This window comes from Hoplias malabaricus, chromosome 1, assembly GCF_029633855.1.
Source record: "Hoplias malabaricus isolate fHopMal1 chromosome 1, fHopMal1.hap1, whole genome shotgun sequence".
NCBI lineage: Eukaryota > Metazoa > Chordata > Actinopteri > Characiformes > Erythrinidae > Hoplias > Hoplias malabaricus.
Genome location: NC_089800.1, coordinates 40778478 through 40799706, shown reverse-complemented (window position 1 = coordinate 40799706; position 21229 = coordinate 40778478). Strand labels below are relative to the sequence as shown.

Genomic DNA, 21229 nt, shown 5'->3' with positions numbered 1-21229 from the left:
AGTAAAGATATGTAAAAATTAGTGTTTTGACTGATTAAAGTATTTACGGTATTTCACAGTTACATAAACTATTTTCAACCTTTTTAGGTTGTGTCAGTTATCTTGATTATTTCCTAATTTTCATTCGCTGTAGTTTGCTCTCTCAGAAATGGGATTTTATTCAACAAGTGAACAAGAGTGTCTTTGTGCACTGTTTGGCTGTGCTTAGCTGAACCGCACAGCTCCAAAAACCCATCACTTGACCCACATTTACAGATAAGATGCATGCAGCCCGAGAGCGCAACCCCACTACATGGTAATACCGTACACCGTGTTAATATTTTGAAACAGTATGACGGCTTGAAAAATGTGGATACTACCCATCCATAGTAAAGGTACATTATTGTTCTCTATAAAACTGAGCAACATCCTCATATGGTTTTTCAAGATTGGAGGTCTTTCTGTCATCTAAATACCTACAGATAACATTTCTGTGCCATGAGCAGAGAGAGTGAAAATGACTGAGCATTTCAGGCCAAGACTTTTTTATTTACTCATTTATTTTACTGACAGAGGGTTTTATAAACACATCAGACCTTTTTACAGCATGCAAACAAACCAGTGAGCTAGGAAATGGTGAAGAAACAGCCTCTAAATTTTACAATTGTATTTTTGAATAAAATCGTGAACATGGTCTTTAAGGCACAATGGCAAATTTAGAAGAAAGAGATGCCAAATAAGAAGCTGAATTAAGCTTCAGAAGAGTTAGGAGTAGAGGATATAATATTCATTCATTTATTTATTCAGTGTCTAACCACTTATTCAGTTCAGTGTCGCGGTTGGTCTATAATGTACCTGGAATCATTGGGAGCAAGTCAGGAACACTGGATGCGGCCCCTGAATAGTTAATGCACCTACCAATGTGTGTTTTTGCATAGAAACCAGAGCAAACAGAGAAAACCCACGCAGAAACAGAAAGACACATCCAAACTCCTCACAGGCAGTTTATTGCTTAAGTGTTCTTTTTATAACTCTACAACCTGGTGAAAAGGACCCAACTGGTTGTTGGTTGCAGGTAAATATATAAAATGACTAATATTCCAGGCTTGTGCAACTTCATAGCTTTCAGAGAGACTGTAGATCACTAGGAAGCTATAAATAACAAAGAAGACATGTTAGATGTGTCTGGAATGATGAACAGATCTGTAGGAAATTCTGTAATGACAGTGAAAGCTGTAAAACATCAAGACTTGCATTATAATAAAATGAATATCCATAATTCTTTATATAATAAAAGTGGAAACCAAATCTCAGGGTAGATCCTGACCATAGAATCAATATAAATAATACTTCATTACAGGACATGATATATGGTGTAATATTGTCTTGTTCACTGGACTCAGAGATTTAATCCTTCGGTGCGTATGGAGACGCTTGGTACAGACAGAGTGCCCTGAAGCATCAGTGACATAACACGTCACAGAAATGACATGTACTTACTATAGAGTTGATCAAAATGCAGTAAAAAAATAATAATTAAATCTAAAAAGTAATGTAAAAGTGGTGGAAGAATCCACCATAGGAGTAGTGAAAGAAATACACATGTCTAAACTGTAGACACAGGTTTATACTATACACACGACTTGCTAAATCTCACCAAGTCCAATACTAGGCATGGGCTAGAGGGGTATAACGCTCCTCAGCACTGGGCCGTGGAAGAGTGGCACTGTGTTATATGGTGTGATTCCAATTAGGATCAAACCTTATTGTAGTACAGTAGGACATAGAGACTGAACAGCCCACCAGTTCAGTCTATCTGGCAACAGGACATAAGCTAGGACACACTTCGCGCAGGTGAGGATGACGAACTGAATATGGACTTTTCTGAAGTGTTGCAAAATCTCAGTATATTGTTTTGCTTAAATGGAGGATAAAGTAACTCGCTGCTTCTGAGGAGGCTGCAGCATGATGTAATGCTCTGCTGCCTCTGAGGCAGACTCTGAAGAAGTACTTTCTTGAACATCTAAGTTATGACTGCTGCCTCAGAGGAAGCTGCAGAATGTTATATGATCAAATCCAGCAGCCTATGAAACAGATTCTAATCAAGTACATTTTAAACAGTTTATCTATGATTGCTGCCTCTGAAGAAGCAAAGACAAAAGAGAAAAAAGAACCAGCAACACCTGTTGACTAAAGATTGTAGATTTTATTGTATACCAATGCATTTTGGCACATAGGCTTTCATCAGGGTTAAAAAAATGGTAGTGAATCAACCAATAAGAGGCTGTCAGAGTTACACTGGGGACCTTACAAACAAATGAACTTCACATAACACCCCTTAAAAAAAAAATTCTCCTTCCAGACACACAAGACTCAAATTTGTAATGTTAGAGTGTTGAAAAATAAAATGACTTCCTATTTTTTCTTTACTTTCCATGCTAGAAAATTAAAAGGAAACATATTTAATTTTCTGTATTTTATTAAAACATCAGCTTACACAGAAGAAGCTGCTAAATGACATACAATAATGCTTTGCTTCCTCTGAGGCAGTGAGTTACACCATTCTCAATTCAATAAAAAAAATATTTGTAAAAAAAGTCATAGTTTATTACAGCACTTCCAACAAATTATGAAACAGAACCAAGAGTACAGTAAGAGTCATTTCTGTCAGTCAGAGCAGGCATATAACACATAGGCTGAGCTTTACTGGTTTATGATAATGTATTTGAAACTCTCTGCCCAATATGTTTTAACCAATTACATTCAATTATGTTTCTTCTGCCTTAAAGGCAGCACTGCCACTAGAACCATAGTGCTTTCCCAGATAGCAACTACAGGCTGTGCCAGAACAGGACCGTACCTACCTGAACATCTGTTACGGTAGCCATCCAAAAGGATCCGTAGCTTCGTCCAGACGCACAACAGCCCAACTAAGATATAGAACTGGATAACGGATACATGTTTCATGCAGAAAAGCACTGGCACAGTGTAATTTAAATAAGTTGCCATGTTTTGTGCAAATGTGGTACGGATCCACATAGTGGAGAGCTCCAGACCCCCCTGCACCATTAAAATGCCTCTAGAATATAATACATTAAAAGATTGTAAACCTAACCCCCCTCACAATATGAAACTGAACATTCATACATGTGAAATGTTTGTCAGTCAAGTAGCTCAAAATAGATATTGTCCACAAACTAGCCGTTTAGTGTATATGCATTCTGATGAAGTTATAACACAAAAGCAATGTTAATTTGGGCAGATTTTGATTTAGTCTTTACCTCATTTTAGTTGCTTAATTATTGTTTTAGTCAGTGACAACTTAAAACATCAAATTAAAAAAGCTTTATTTTTGTCATGTATTTTTAATGGTTTATTTTCATAAACAATAGCTTAAAATATTTGCTTTAAGATTTAACAGCTCATTAACATGCAAAATTAAGCAAGGAATGCCAATCTGTTCAAATATATTTACATACATATATATTTAACTTTAAAATGAATTTCAAAGTGCACTGCGTAATGTAACACGAACCGAGACTGAGTCGACTTCAAGAGTTTCAACTCTGTGAATCATTGACTAACAGTTGATTGAATCGCAAATGCTCAAAGAAGCGGTTCTTTGGGATTCCACAAGTCATTGCTGCTCAGTGAAAATGTAATATGGAGCATGGCAATGTAATATTTCTCATCATAGTTTTTGTTAAAATTACCACTGCACAAAAGCTTAAAACAGGGTCAAAGATACATTTTTTTAAGGTAGCAAATGACAGTAATGTAAATAAATGCGACCTCAATAGTGAGACATTATGTAATAATAAGATTAAGGGTTGACTTATTGGCCTCAGTATTAAAGGGTTAATACTACTCCAATAAAAGCACATGTGGAGTAGTCCTATAGGGTTTCTTTCTTTAACCTGGAAGAAATAAAAGCCTCCTTTTGTGTTCTTCCATGTAACACCTCTCCATTGTTATTTGGCTTTGTGTGTGATAGTGGGAGCGGAAGAGGGAGAAGTACTGCACGCAGCAGAGCCAGCTGGGACGCAGGAGCGTTCAAATCCACTTAGTGTCAGCCACTTACAGAGTGCTTTTTGCCTCCAAATCTCTAATGCACTCTAATGATCCTGGATAATATATTTATTTGTGACTGGGGCTACGGTTTCTCTCTCAGGCCTTTCCCCAAACCCAGCCCATCTTTCATCTTGTCTTGGATGTGTTGGATTAATCCAGCAACTTTGTCCCTATAGCAGTTCTTCTAGACACTTTTTTTTAAGTTCTCTGGAAGAGAAAAGCTCAGGTAGCACCTGTCAGTGAAGGAAACTAGCTCACGTCCACAGCTATTCAATTCCAGACGTAGCCAGAGCAGTCCTTTCATCCCACACAAAAAAAAACCTTCAAGTAAGCCTCATCATTATTCTTAGGAAGACGATGCTCTTTTTTTCCACATACTCTTCAAATTAGGAGCCAGGATTAAGAGCAAGTTCTTAATGTAAGCTCTCAGAACTTGTGATCAAGATTCTCAATTAGGGCTGAGACGAGGCTTTTTTCCAGAGGCTTTCCGAGTTTCAGAGTGTCAGAAACTCTCGCACATTTCTCAGGCCTATCGTATGGAGCCTTGAGACCTTTAGCATAAAACTAAAGCACTTGTACTATACGTTCTTTGCCTTTCTAATGCCATCTCTCTGCTCAGCTAGGATCACAAAAAGTGCAGCTTTAAGCATTTCTGCCCTTTTCTGATTTATTCTTCAACCGTCTCACTGCATGGCCAATTGGACTTGTTTCTTAAAAGACTAAGCACCAGCTAAAATCACATCAATACACGATAGTTACGATTGTAACTATGTTACGATTATTGACTGTTAAAATGTTTTAAATGTATATATATTCAAGAAATAAGGCTTAAAAGACACTTGATTTGCCCTGGCCACAGTCTTCAGAATTGGTCATAAACATTATATTCATGATATAGGTGGTGTACAACAGCACTCCACTGTGGCGATAGCATATGTCTGTAAATACATGTGCAGACATATTTTCAGTTTTCAAATTAATTCAGTCATAACTTATTCCTCAGATGTTTAACCAAATTTATTTCATATTAACTTGACTTAACTTGAGGAGCCAAATGCTAAGTCTCATTTAAGTATGAAAAGATCAGGAGGAATTTTAGAAAATTTTTTTTTTTTTTTTACTTTTAGTATACATTTTTGTTTTAAGTGCTAATTTAAAACGTTAAATTACAATTCCAAGTTCTGATGACTGGGTTAACTGCGTTATGTTCAACATTCAACCCCACATTCACTTTCCTCATGAGATTTAAGATTAAGAATTAGCACTGAAATATTCTGCCAATTCATTTAAAATGATGTGTGATCACAGTGTTGTATGCTGAGCTTTTAGCCAGAAGGTTTAATCCCCAGAGCCCGCAGGTCATGACTGAAGCATCCTTGAGCAAGTCACCTAACCCCCAACTGCTCCCTGGGTGCCGTGGCTAGGGCTGCCCACCGCTCTGGGCATGCTAACTGACCCCTAGTGTTCACTAGTGTGTGTGTAAATGTGTGTTTCACTGCACGGATTGGGTTAAATCCAGAGAACAATTCCTGTGTGTGCAAGCACAGTGGCCAATAAAATGATTCTAATTATCATTTAAAGGTCAAAAGGTAATTGTTATCACCAAAAGTAGCAGTAATAATTATACATGTATATTATTTTATCTTTTGTTGTTGTTGTTGTTGTTGTTTTTAAAAAAAACACCTTCCATGAGAAGACAAATCAAGTTGTTCTGAAGTGCCTCAGTAAATCAGATTACGCTCCATAGATAAACCCCACGTGGTTATTATAATGTATGTTTTATAATATGAAGGAAAATCAATAAAGAAACTGACACACAACTATTTTAAATCAGATTTTTAGAGCTAGTATCCACATTGTAGGTTTCTAAGTAACCAAATCAGATTTGTATGTTCATAACACAGTCACACTTGACTGCATAGCCATATTGATTGTTAACAGTAATTCAAAGGTAAGTAAAGTTGTCATAGGGCAGGAAGTCAAAATGGACACAATGGATTCCTTTCTCCACATTCGCTCTTTGGAATTCTCTTCCTCCACAAATCCAGCAGTCAACCTCTGCTTTCTCTCAGGTCCCAGCTTAAAATGAACTATTTCTCCCTGGAACTTAACAACCCAGTACAAGAATTTTTTTTTTCATTTTTTTCTTTATGTTGTCAGTCTGTTGTTATATTTTCTATTACTGATCGACCAATATGGGTTTTTTGATGGCCGATGACAATGCCGATTTTTAGACAGCAGTAGTGGCTGATGGCCGATATATAAAGCCGATATTCCCATTCCTCAGGCAGTGAATAAACCAGAGGCATTATCATGATTTATTTTTACAGAAAACCCTTCAAATTTGTAAAAGAAACCATTTAGAGGTCCTGAAATATATATGAAGTGGTCAAAAGCTTATGAAAACCACAAAAAATGTAGGCGCTTGTCTTATTTTTGAAAAAAAAAATGTTAGTGACTATAAACCGAAGAGTTCATGAGTCCCATTACTTTTTTCTTTTAAAGATTGTGTCTCCAGGGGTCTACTTTCATCAGATACATTTTGGAGTTGATACCTCCTACTGATTCGAAGTTATTCAAGCTGGAGCAGACAGTGGACAGATGGCCTCTCCAAGTGTCTCTTTAGACCCCAAGCTCTCCACAAGGAAAATGATTACTTTTACTGCAAAATTACATTGTATATATGTTGTCTAGACCTAGTGTCAACAACTTAGTGTTTTTCTTTACTTTCTATGAGAAACTAGTCTCCTGTCCCTCGCCAAGTGGCCATTTACCCCTCACCAAACTGTAAAAACCCTTAGGTATGGTGTGTTTTATTATGATGTACCGAGTTTATTTCTGATGTTTACACTTGTTTCTCACAGAGTACAGTGTTCCTTTAAATGATTGACATGTTAAAAGGCAAGAGCTGCACTCTGATTGGCTGTAGAGCAAGGCACCCTCCCCCAAAGCCCCTGCTGCATTTAAATGTCCTCAGTGGGGGAAATGTAACTAGTAAAAGACATCTAAGCTTTGGAACATGTTTATTGACTTGATTATTGTTTGTGGAGCTTGTGGCTGCCAAATATAACCAAGTCTCTCGCCGTGTCTGGGTCTGTTAGGCGCTGAAAACATATGCGCTCTGCTGCGTGTTTGTCCCTCCTCCTTGGGTGCGCATTGCCATAACTCTGCCCCTGATTGATCTACAGACTTGATTGACATGTTGTTGGAAACCTGAGAGCCTAAGCTACGCCACAGTTACATGGGTCCACGGGGATCATATTTTAATTATTTTTTGAAAATGTGTACTATTTTTTCGGGGTTGTTTTTCGGCCAGTACTCTTCACACAACCATTAGCATTACTCATGAACGGTTTGATGGAGATTTATTCTCATTTTGAAGGGGACTATCTAAGGTAAGCGCTGCTGTGCTAACTGTGTGTGTGAGCCGCTTGTGACTCTTCAGGCTTCGAGAAGCAGCGGTTTTGTCACTGATGAGAAATTTGGAATATTTTTGAATTTTGGAATATTTTTTCTGCTTTAATTCCTTAGGCCTACAGTTTAGCGTATATCCTCGTGATCCTGAGAGTCTGCCCGTTCAATTGGTGTGTGATACATTGACTCAAATATGGCGCCATGAAAAATCTGAAAATCTGTACTGTCACTAATATTTTTTCAAAACAATTTCCAATAACAGCAAAAATACTTATTTATCGAGTGAGATTATATATAAAATTATAATTTTTTTTTTAATTTCATTAATTATTAATGAAAATCAGTGACTTTAAGCTTTAATTTGGTACATTAATTGTCGACTTTGGACCTGTAGTACTTGAGATATACTGACGGATATAACAATGAGTGATTTTCTTAGGCGCCGTCGACCAATGAGTGAAATAAGAGGCTAAATAACGCTGGGTTTCTAGGTTACAACTATCAACTCAGTTGTTTATGATAGCAGATTATTGAGTGTATGTTACAAAGAGCAGCCAGTAACAAATAGTGAGAGCTGAAGAAATAATTCATACTGTTTTCTCTGATGAGACGGCATGCAGCTACAGGTTGGAGGCTTGTACTCTTTGTGCTCAGTGATGTCTGCCAAAATGGATGACAAAAGGGGCGCTCTAATAGCCAGAATGATGGAGCTGCCCACAGCATTGCCTGTGTGCATTGTGTAAATATCGGCCTCTTGCGCTAATATATCGGCCAATGCCAATTATATAAAAAATGGAAAAAATCAGCCCGATTAATTGGCTGGCCGATATATCGGTCGATCACTATTTTCTACACTACCTGTGACTTGTAAGTGGTTTTGTGTTCCAGAAAATGGCCTGTGATCCTATTGATTAACTGAATTAACGAAACAATATTAAACTCGAAAAAGGAAACTGAAACATGGAAATACCATGAGTGTGTTTTATTTACACAATGAACAATGGAAATGGTCAAGTAATTTCACCAGTCAAATACCAAGAAATTGGTTCTTTGTCCTTTGACTTAACTTGCAAAATCCGTGATGGGACTGAAGCTCCCAGTGATTAAGTGATGGTGTAGATCTCAAAATACTTGTCAATCAAAATAGGATTCAGCCTTTCGTCTGATCCTCCAATCATCTTGCAGAAGTTCCACGTCCAGACCAGGCCACAGCTCCATTCACCTCCCAGAGATGCTCAGCGCCTGGGGCGGGACAAAATAGTGGCATTTATCCAATGACCAGCAAGTTTCGAAAAAAAATATCCCATGCAGACCCAAATTCGTTGATGCTATGTATGAGAAATTAGCAAAATTGAGTCGATTTGTGATAAGTAGCTGATTCTGAACAAAGTTGTCTTTGAGATGAATGTGTTCTAACGCATTTGTAGTCATTGACATGTTAACACAAGTGTACATATTTGACCATTTAATTTTTTACATTTTAGGGGAAGCTGAGCTTCACTTGCAGTCTTAGAAAAATCGCCACTGATTGTAATGTATTATTATTATTATTATTATTACTACTACTACTATTACTACAAAAGGCCACATGAAATCAGATCTGACTTATCAAACTGAGGCGCATTTTCAGAGGTCAGATTTGAAACAGACAATTCCATGTCTGTTCAAAATGATTCCATGTGGCTTTCTGTCATTCAGACTGCACACAATGTTTGCAAAACAGTCTCAGCTTTAACCCTGGGCATCTGACTGACATCCTTCCCGGGTCACAGCCCTGAAGAGATTAGGTTTTTTTCCTTTATTGTCAACCTGAATCTGAAATCAAACATCATTGTTCTTTCTTACATTGGTATATGTATTTATGAGTGAAACGAGCCATTTGAAACTTGGCTGGATTGTAAAAAAAAAAAAAAAAAAAAAAAAAGTGAAAAGCAGGATTATATGGTTCGTTTCACTTTTCTCACACTTTCGTAGCAAAAGCAGAAGTACAGTATGCTCCATATCCCTGGTTTCTACCAACAACGGATCAAAAATACATATATAAAAAAGTACGAATGGAAGTTTCATAAAGAATAACTTGTATTAGCCGCACCCAGCACTATGCTGGATCCTCCCAAATGAATCGATGTAGGCTGATCAAAGTAGATTCCCACCATTTCACACACACCCTCTGTCTCTCCAGTACTCACAGAACATTGCTTGCGCTGTGCCTTGTTTGTTCACTACTTGCATCTTGACATTATTCCCTTAACAACACAGTAGAATTCTTTATAGTGTTTACATTGTATTAGGTATTATAAAGGTACTCTCTAAGAGATGGTTTAAAGTTTTACAGGAGGATATGTGTAGGTTATATGCAAATAGAAAACCATTTCATAACAAGCCTTGAGCAACCACGGATTTTGGAATCTATGGGGGTCCTGGAACCAATCCCCTGAGGATACAGAGGGATGAGTGTAAAACAGACAGTAAATCTGTGTGCACGTAATCTTGCTGACTGTGTGGGAGGTAGGTGTTAGAAAAGGGCCTTGTGTGTATGCGTATGTGTGTGTCTGTCTCCATCATCAGCCGACCTGTCTCACAACCTCTCAGCATGCTAGAAAACAGTGCAAACACTGACCTCACTCGGGTTTAAATAAACAATGGTTGTCAGCGTAAACAAACGAAAGAAAAAAAATGAATAAATGATTTTCAAAAACAAACGTGAAAGAGTGAATCAAAAGATTAGAGAAACTGAGCAGCCCCTTTAAGGGAGAAAGAGGGAGGGAAATCATGCTTGTGTTAAACTTTGGCTAATCCCATTTTCGCTGCCCCATAAAAGTCTATAAACTTTCAAATACGGAGCACTGAGGACTTTCTGTCCATTTGCTATGACACAATGGACTTTGCTCTGTTTCACCAATCTCCATTTTCTAAAGATCTTTAGTTTACAACATCACTTGAACACAGCAGCTGTGTGAAACTTTCATGATGAATGAACCAATAGAAATGCTCTTAAATTACTTGTAATAAAATCTTTTTACATTGACGTCCATTGAAATGTAAGGTTTTTTCCTTCTCCTGTGACGTTACTATGTTTTACTATTAAATGTATATATTAGATGTATTATGATGGATGCCCTTCTAGACACAACCCTCCCACCCCATCCGGGCTAGGGACCGGGCTATGCACTCACACTTGTGAGGGTACAATTTTGTTTAATAAAAGGCACTAACAGTGTATTTATGTCTGCAACTACAACTGTGGTCAACTGTATACCTTAAAGGTACCACTTTAGAATGAGACTACACTTAAAGGTTTATAAATTATTACAATCTGTTATATAATAATTACTAATTATGTTGTAAATTAATTGTAGTGTAACAGCGACCTGTTGTTTGCAAAATAGTTGGCCCAAACCCATCTGCACTGTATAATTTCATATCTCGCTGGACACAGACCTTACTTTGCCTTCTCCATCAGTTGACATTAAGCCTGTGAGCTTATGGTTAACATATTTGTTTAATTATTTAACAACCAAGTTTAATCATTAAAACACTGATTGATTGGCTTTATAGATATTGATGATGATGTGGTGTGTATCTTCACAAGTGAAATGACTAAAGTCACATTCTCAGGTCTTACCTTAAGATGAACCTTTGACATTTTCAGTAAGGCCTCTGACACTTTCTATACTGCACAACACACACAAAACAAGGTCACTGTTGCCCTTTCTATTTTTGTGTTAAAAATGATTATCATTCATGGGGTTTCCATCTTAAGTAATAACCATGTAATAAACAGGTTTGTAAACCATTTATTAATCTCTATAAGTGTAGTCATTTTAAAGCGGTATCAGTATATTACATTCATTTATCCAGGGGCAACGTATTAGAGATTAATCAAATCTGAAAATTTGAACTAAAGCTGAATATAGTTCGAGATCAGTCCACTCCAGCAGAAAGTAAAGAATCGAAACCCAACCTTAGCAAGACCAAAAATTCAAATAGGCTTTTTTTACTTTCATTCACATTCATTCAAGCATGTTTGCCTCAAGGACACTGGTGCAAAACAACATAAGTGTCTCCTGCAAGCAAATTCAAAACTGCTGAATGTTATATAAGTAAGAATTACGAAAAAAGCACAGAGCAAGCCAGTAGTAAATGTAGCTCAAATTGTGTTAAAGTGCCAAAAAGAGTTCTTAAAAGTGATGCTATAGAAGATGCCACAGAGCTTCCCTAGAGAGCCTTTCACTTGATGGTTCTTTAGAGAACTTTTCTTTCTGTCAATGAGATGTGCGAGTGTGAAGAAGGGATTTAAACTTTAAAAAAAAATCTATATGATATAATGTAACTTTCCTGGAACTGCACCTTCAAGCACTGAATCAGTCAAAGATTTTCTACTATGGGAAACTCTTTTAAACTCAGGTTAAAAAGAACAGTTTAACTAAGCCAGTAGCTTTCATTAATTCAGACAATATTAAATTATAACCAATATAAAACAAGAGGTGATATTGTGTGTCTGACAGCTTGTTTAACCATTTCCATATCTTTCCTCATGCCTCATAGCCATCCTCATGGCTGAGAATTTGTCCATTACTGGGGTTGGCTGATCAATACTTCATTATGTTATATCAGGTGTTCTGATGACAGAATTAAACTAATCCTTGCTGGGGGCATCCAGGACAAATTTTAAAGTCTCCTTAGGCATGTTCAATGGATATCAAATACCTTTTTGTAAACAAGAAACTGTTTTGGTTTTGGGCCTAGGTTTTAAAAACTGTCTTGCTTTAAATCAGACTAGGTTTCCTAAACAAGCCCTTCATCTGCACACTGGTTATTGTCCAAATAAAGTGTTTTCTTATATGCCTTAAACTTGACGTAAACTTGACGTATAAAATTTTGAGGACAAAGCCCCAGTGTCTGTTAATGGCTTAAAAAAAAATAAATGAATAAATAAAAATCCATCGATCAGGAATGCTAGGCTTACTCTCCCTCTCTGCTCAAGGTGCTAAAAAAGGCTTCTGAATGTTTTTAAAGACCTCCAAATGTTGAAAAACATGAACCAATATGAGGATATTGCTATATTCCTGCTCAATAGGTGGGTAATATTGATTATTTTTGCTGTAGCTGTTATGTAAGGTGGAACTGTCACTAAATTCCAGAGAAAAGTTATTTCCAGAGAAAGGTAATTACAAGAAAGTAAACACAGGCTGAAAGTGCTACATAATTAAACATGTGAAGTTACAAATGAGTTCTGTGGTAATTCAAACTGAATAAAATCTTACAACCAAGTACAAACAGTCTTTTCTCTCCCCTTAAACATTTTAAAATACATGGAGCTTCTAAACATAAACAAATGTGAGAGCAGCGGTTCCCCACCATCGTAGATGTTGCCTTTAAATGCCTTATGCACAGTACAAGATAAGAAATCTAATGGCCCTGGACATTTATCTGGACCTGCTTTTCTGCAATATTTTTTATAGAAAAACAACAAAATCCAAATAAATGTCCAGGTGCTGTCAGGATGGGACACACATTTTAGCAGTAGTTGTCTTACAGTGTGATGTGAATTCTCCTGGTGTGGCCTGAGTCCCTCTCCTCCTTTTTGCCCACTGTTCATGTTTGTGTTTCCCCAGCCCTGAAGGACAGCCGGTTTCAGCTGGTTAACTTCTCCGACAACGAGCTGCGTGTGTCCCTATCCAATGTGACGCTGTCAGACGAGGGACGCTACGTGTGCCAGCTCTACACAGACCCACCGCAGGAGGCCTACTCTGACATCACTGTGCTGGGTAAGACCGCCCAACCTTGTGGAATGCTAAAAAATCATGATTATTGATTTCCCCTTATTGATCCTTTCAGTCAATTGAACCCCGTCTAATTGAATCCCGCCATGACACAATATCAACCAATTACCCCCGTGCCGTTTCCAATAACACGAGCGAAGAAAAGAGGAACAGATGTAGAGCTATTGATATTGGCGGTCCACTTTTGGCAGCCCAATCGACCTCGTTCCTCTTTAATGCTGAAAAGGCCCCATCGAGCGGTTTTGTTTTGTTTTTTTTTTCTCCTTCTTCGACCCTTGCTTTTGTGAGGGCCTGCAGCATTGAGTAGCATTGACGTTAGGAGGTTTATTATAGAGCATGTTTTCTCTGGGCATCCCTGGGAACTTGGTCCAGAAATGACTTGATTGTTTTGGTAATCGTATGCAGGGTATACAGTCATGGCATGGAAGATAAACCTATGGATATGGGAATACTGAATTGATATTAGATAAAGAGCTGGGAAATAAAATAAAAAAAAAACAAGCCCTATCAGACAGTATCTAACAGTATCACCAGGAATGTTCTAGCTACACAACTGATATATGCCGCTAGCTCTCAGCAAGGGAAATGTGAAAGCTAAATATGGTGCAGGCACTTGAACAGACACAGTAAAAAATTCACAAACACATCCCCGGCGAGGTCTCAGCAAAGTGTGGCTTGTTATATCACACACTGACATTTGCTTGATGGACACAGGCCAGCAGACAAGACGGTAAACAGAAATCATTTCTAGGTGCAGAAGTGATTACCGTTATCATAGCTGTGGTGTAAAAAAGCCTGTGTGGCAGTAGATGATTATAAGGCAGCACGCTCACACTCTCTTAAATGAAAGTTTCAACCAGCTGCTCATCTGAATGATCACTAGATAGCAGTAGATTTGAGATTTGTGTTTAAAGTCCCTTATAATTTGATGATTTATCTCAAAGGTGACATATTATACACTTTTACCAGAAGTTAACACAGTTCTGGGGTCTTAATGACACATTTGTGCCATGCTTTGGTCAAAATACAAAAAACACAGCAGACACAAGGATCAAACAACACTCATTGCCTGTACCTTTAAAGGAACACTAGGTAAGATTTGAGTTTTTTTGCTCATATTGCTAATGTAAATAATTACAGTATTGTACTGAAATCAGTAGAAAAGGGGAGGGGGGTATGTGGTTTCCTTTCCTCCTCCAGATGTTACATCTGACGTTCTGCAGCGCTGAACCCGGAATATAAATACCAGGCTCTATTCTCCATGTTCCAAGTCAGTGAACCATCATAATGATTTTAAAGCTGTAATTTTAAAGTACAAATTTCACGTAGTGTTCCTTTAAATGGGGATCCACATGTCAGATTTTGATTCACAGTTTGTGGGTTGGTAGTAGCTCCATATTAACAAATGAATGTGCAAAAAAAAAAAATAAAACTTTGCCAATATTACTGATTAGAGAGTAGAAACCCATTTAGGCAATTTAAAGGTTTGCTCCATTCAAATATCACCAATTATTACCACAGATGATTGCCAAATTGTTTCCCTGTAATTAGTAAGAATTAGAAACAATACAGATTTGAAACTCATAATAAAAGCCAATAGGCAGTGGCTGAATTCTGTGAATACATGTCTGAATGTGACTCACTTTCCCCAAGGAACCATTTCATGTGCAATCAAGCAGAAGGCTGAAAATTCAACCCACACTATGACATTAACTACAATTACTTGCACAAAATAGCCCAACTGAACATGAAACAAGACATTTACAGTTGTTGCACAAGACTGGTCCATTTTTAGTCATGTTTACAATCATGCCAGTGTAGCCTTTACATGTGACATTTTTAAATGTGAAGCACCTCAAAGAACTGGCTTGTGTAACACACACACACACACACACACACACACACACACACACATACTCACTCCTGGATATTCACTCGTATTTAGGGAATCTTCCACAAGGGGGTGCTATTGTTAGTCATTGATCATTTTGTCACTGTGCAAATAAAAAATGCATCACCATTTTGTTGATTTTCAGTTTACTAAATCTTTTGAATATAGAAGCTGCCCTTCACATTTTGAAATTACTTGGCGTGAAATCTTTTTACATCGACTTCAACTGAAAGATGAGATTTTTTTCCCCTTCTTCTACGAAGAACTGGCAACCCCTCCAGGGTGTGTTCCTTGCCTTGCGCTCAGTGTTTCAGGGTACGTTACAGACTTATCGCAACCCTGAACTGAATGAGCACATACATACAATGAATATATGAATCTTTATCTTTGGACAGTGACAATGTGTGGCCTTGTTTTCTCTAGAGTTACTGTATAAGCAAAAAAAAAAAAAATAATAATAATAATAATAAAAACACCACTCATTCTGCAAGCAAACATGCTAAAAACATTCAAATTAGCATCAAAGCTAACAAATTGTTGATGTTATGTACCAAGATAGAAGTTGGTACTTTTGATTTCATACGTCCCATGCCTCTCAAATGAATGCATTTGCTTCCTTGTATTAAATCTCATGTTTGTGCCTCAATTCAAAAATTCACATTTTACTTGTTGCTACATATGTAGATATATTGCTTTTATATCATGTAAAATAATTGGAGTCACCTTAACAATGACATAATAACTTTGACAGGCCTAGAGTTCACATGTAAACATACAGATGCAGATATTTGCATAAATTTGTTCTAAGATGGTTGCTATTATCATAGTGTTTTGAGTTGTGTGCTTCTCTGTTCTATTAATATGTAAAACAAGTTCAACGTTATTATATGTGTGGTATCTGAATTTACACTATAGGTAAGTTTATCCCTCATAGCAGTTAGCCTGACCCTGATGTTCCTATATGTTGACTGTATGGTGTCTTTGTCCTGCCGCGAGGCCCAGTTCTCATCAGAGCAGATCTGGATGAAAGAGAGTGTTGTGCGGCAGGCTTTAGATCCAGATAGAGATCCAACTGAAGGGAGCTGGAAAGCCCATCTCTAATCCTGCCGCTGTTTACGTTCCTCCAGTTCCGCCAGGCAACCCAATCATAGAGTCCCGCGAGGACGTGGTGAGCGAGGGGAATGAGACGGAGATAACCTGCACCGCCATGGGCAGCAAGCCTGCCTCCACCATCACGTGGATGAAAGGAGATCAAATCCTACAAGGTCAGCTTCACTTTCACAATCGCACTCACCAAGAGAAAGAAAGACAGCCTCGAATCAGTCTGATTCAAAGTGAATCACTAAAACTGTCTGATTCAATGAATCACACGTCTCCCTCAACAATTCACTGATTCACAAAGTAGATAGAGATAGATCAATTTACCAATCTACTTTGTGAATTGAAGCAAACATTTGATTTTATATATATATATATATATATATATATATATATATATATATATATATATATATATATATATATAGATAGATAGATAGATATATATATATATATATATATATATATATATATATATATATATATATATATAATTATAGGCATCTAACATCTAGTGCAGGTGGATTAATTAAATTAACTGAAATTTCCTCCCAGCAAAGATCCAAACCTCAAGATATGCTTTGTCTCATACTGGCTCTGCACAGTGCTGCTTTTGATTAATGGCCCATTCTGTGAACATATATGGTCCAGAACTTTCTGCAGAACCTTGTATAATCAACTTATTTGCATCAGTTTTCATTATTTTGGAGCAAGCCATGCTGTCCTCACTCTCATGTCACTCTTCCTCTCTCTAGTGAGCTGGTCACGCAGGGTAAACAATCAATTTAATTGGCTCAGTTGAGAGCAGATATTGTTATATTAACTGGATTAGCTGTATCTGTTGTCTGTCGACACATTTTAACACTTTATGAACCTTGTTTATTGTCATTCATTTAATATTTTTAATTATTAAATGAATTATTTAATATTAATTTAACAATACTCGATCTAAAGTTAAAAGGTCTACCCTGAACAGCTGACCAACACAATAGGACAAACTTCTTGTTTATACCCTTTATTTCAGAAATAAACATACATGAGCAATTAATGTTTTGCACTGCATTTTCTGGACAACCCACCAGTCGATAAACAGGGTTTTAGACAAATATCACATTTTATCACTTCACTTATTCACAGTCCTGATTTTTACATTACTAAATTCTACTATTACAATTTGTAAATTAGATTAGTATTTTTTTTTTACACAGGACAGTAATCTGTGTAGCCAGTGGGCTGATATATGCTCGCTGTCTGGAATTTGGGAGACGACTAACTGATTTACCAAAACTGCTACAAAACTAAACAACTTGAGTTAAACCAATAAGTTTCTGTGGTAATTCAAACAGTGAATAAAAAACTAATGTTCAGCCACATACCAACCAAACATACCATTATACCTTAAATAACTTAAACATAAACAAACCAGAGAATACAGTGTTTCTCTCGAACTTAGATGTACCTTTTAAGAACTGATTAGAAGTGATTAGAAAGTACAGTGTGAGGCACATACAGAACATATAGAACAGTCTTAGTCAGAGGCTAATGCGGTCAAGTCTTATTAGCACAGTCCTGACAGCTCATGACAGAATGTGACATGTTTCATGACACGATCACTGCTGAGTCATGTTAGTGTTATGTAAAAGGGTCAAGCAAAGTAATATCAAAGTTACCCACTTTTCGTAATGTGTTTATAAATCATATAGCATTTCAGAAATGTAATGGAGCTGCTTGGAAAATGGTGGTATGGAGACAACAGAAACTGGAAGCCAAGATTTATGTTTCAAAATAAATCACTTTGCCACTTCAGCTGTAGAAATAACTATAACCATATGACATGCTATTAAAACACTTAAAATATATGCGACTGTTGTGTGTGTTGTGTTCTGATAAGAACACAAGCATTTACACTTTTTCAAAATGGTCATCTGTGGTTAGTCACTCTGAAATCACATTGCTTGGTGGTATGTAGTATGCAAGTCAGCACCAGTTTTGTCCAAGGAACAACAGTATCATTAGTCTCCTCCTGTTGAGGTGATCTGCGTGAACTTGTTTAAAAATGTATCTTAGGTGTGTATATATTTTTATGTGGATCATCTCCATCCAGGTAAACTCCAGTCAATTGGTTTACAGATCAGAGATCTCTATTCAGCACTCTCATAAATGTAAAAAAGCACATTCGTGGGATAAAGACAATACAAACTGTGCTTCAACTTTTGAGCTTTTGGGATTTTACAGTTTGAAAATCAGTTTACTGAATAGAACCAGGTGAAAAGAAATATTCACTTAGAAATCGGTTGCTATTGTATCACACGGCGCTGACAGCGCTTCCACAGAATTTATGAGACACAGTAGTGGAATACAGACAATACACACCATGCACTAAGCTTTGTACATTTGAAAATAGTAAATCACTTTAGCAGGTTTATTGAAAAGAAGCAGTTGAAGAGTAAGCTCCGTTTATGAATCGGACATCACTGAATCACATGCCATTGATAGCACTTTTGTGATTGCACCCATCTCACTTGTGCACTGTTTCCATTGGGATAATCCTGTAATGATTTTTAATTACGTCTTAACAAGGCAGTGATGAGGCAGAAGGAGCGTTCTCCATAAAGCAGCAAAAAGAATGACGCGCCGAGACGGGATTTTTCTTTTTTTTTCAGCTGAGGGTTTTTTTTTTCCCATTTCTTCTTCCAATGGTGCTTAAATAAGTGGCTTTGAAGGAACTCCAGCTGTTTTCCTCCCACTCCGTCGCCGCACTGCTGCGTATTAGCTGACACCGGCTCAGACTGAGCGATAAAGGCAGTGTGCATGCTGGGTAATCTGCTCATGAATGCCTTTCTCCATTAAGACAGTGGGAGGGTGCACTGAGTAACTCACAGACTACCTGGTAGCACACAACCACCACCCTCCAAAAAGACACGAATGCTTTAATGGTATGAATCTCTCCAGGCAAAATGAATGAAGCTGTCAGAAGCTCAGAATTTAAGCGATGAGTCACGCGGGATCAGACGCTTTCCATATTCTCCTAACTACAGTCAGAAATTAAATAAATTACTTTTAATCACCAGCACATGTTCCTGCAATTCGTCGTGGCACATTAACACACACCTAGTTTCTCTATGGCATTAATTACCATACAGACACTTTCTATATTACGCTAATGCCTATTGTAATCAATGAGATTCACCAAATGCTTTTGGATTTTGTTACAGTGTTATTGTCCTTTGTGGAAATAGAAGCATAGAATACAATTAAAAAGGATATTACAACATGTCTATAATCTGATTCATTATACAGCTAATTTCTATACATCTCTTGTGTACTATAATTGGTCAGATCCTCGGCTTGCCTTTTATTTTAGTTGTAGTCTGAACCTCAAATGTAGATATAGAATCCAAGAAGCCATGACACCAAAAGTCAAAAAAAAGCATAGAATCTGATCAGATACAATAGACTTACATATGCATATTGTTTCTACCTCTGGTGTGGATTGTTTTTACATTTTATTCTAGGTTCATGTTTAGAACAAACAAAGTGTAGGACAGAAAATATTTCAAAGTTAAGAACAAATTGATTGAGAAGTGATAATCCAAGATAAATGAGCAATGAGAAGACAGGAAAATAAATGTTTTTTTGTGGTTCTGGGATTAAAAACCCTTCCCTGTACCAGATATGAGCCATCATAATGATGTCTGATTGGCTCATCTATTAACAGCACAATGACTCTTATGGCACAATATGATGTCCCTGCCCAAGCTGGAAACTGAACCCCAGTCTTCTGGGTGGAAGGTAGTGGTGTATCCCACTACACTACACCATTCAACCAATTTATCATCGTAATTAGATCAGTGACTATGGTAATCAATCACATTCAGTGTTTTTCTTGTACTTTACTTAAAAGGCAGTTTTATAACACTAGATGTAGGACAAGAGGTTATAACTAATGTCAGATACAAGCATTGAATCAGAACAATTACAAATTTCTTATATTAATTACCAAACACTTTCTTTTTACATAATTTATAGCATAGAGCAAAGATGCTTATCCAGAGCAATTAACAATTATTGCCCAAAGACTCATTGGTATAAACTGGTATATTGTCCCTGCCCAAGCTGGGAATGAAACCCCAGTCTTTTATATGGAAGGCAGTAGTGTTTCCAACCAACATCAACCTAATGCCTATTGTAATCGATCCAACAGTGGAGAAGCACACAAGCTGACACACTGTTCACTTGCCTCTTCAGAAACTCTTAAAAAACAGTCAAAACTAAAAGATAAACAAAGTCTTTTTTCCCCATATCCTTCCAGCAATTTGTTATTCTTCGCATGTCTCCTGACTGTAGGGAAGCGAGCCGTGTTGTAGGTCAGTGCTGGGCTATAATTATTTCCCCACTTCATTAGGTCCAAGTAAACCATCATCCTCAGCACTGCAATTAGTTCTCTGCCCTTGGAGCTTCCAGATTGTGTTAAAAAGAAGGCAGCCTTGACAGCCACTGGCTTGCCGTGCTCCGACTGACCTGCAGGCTCCACTGAGTTCGGCTTCAGAACAGTCGTCTCGGCATCTAAGACGACTGCGTGAATTTAGCTGCCTTGAACTTCAGAAAATTCTGTGAAAAACAAAAATGTTACACTGCAGTTGTCCAAAGTTTGTTGATATTTTTCCTACTTTTAATTTACCAGATTTTCTCCCCAATGTTTTTCACTGCCTACCCCACACACTAGCATCCCTCTATCCTGAGATACTAAATACATCACACAGTTTAAATTGTATGCCATTTTAGAGCAGATAGAAATTGTATAGGACTGAATTGGTTCACTCTGTTTTTCCTTCTGATATTCGGATTAATACTAGTGCCCATCAACACTGTCATGTAATTTGTAACTATAAAGATTGCTGTTTTGACGCTAAGTGTTTCCAAACTTTTGATGGTGTGACATACAGTGGTGCGCTGGTGTGCTGTAACTGCTGCTGTGGTGTGAGGGTCA

General features: G+C 37.4%; 1 protein-coding gene across 1 annotated transcript in view; it reads left to right on the top strand.

The window, feature by feature from the left end:
* cadm1b (cell adhesion molecule 1b) overlaps positions 1-21229 on the top strand; it is a 252083-nt gene that overhangs the window by 176340 nt on the left and 54514 nt on the right. The window contains exons 4-5 of the mRNA XM_066681700.1: positions 13083-13235; positions 16269-16406. Coding sequence (XP_066537797.1) covers positions 13083-13235; positions 16269-16406 — 291 coding nt within the window. The remainder of the gene's footprint in view (positions 1-13082; positions 13236-16268; positions 16407-21229) is intronic.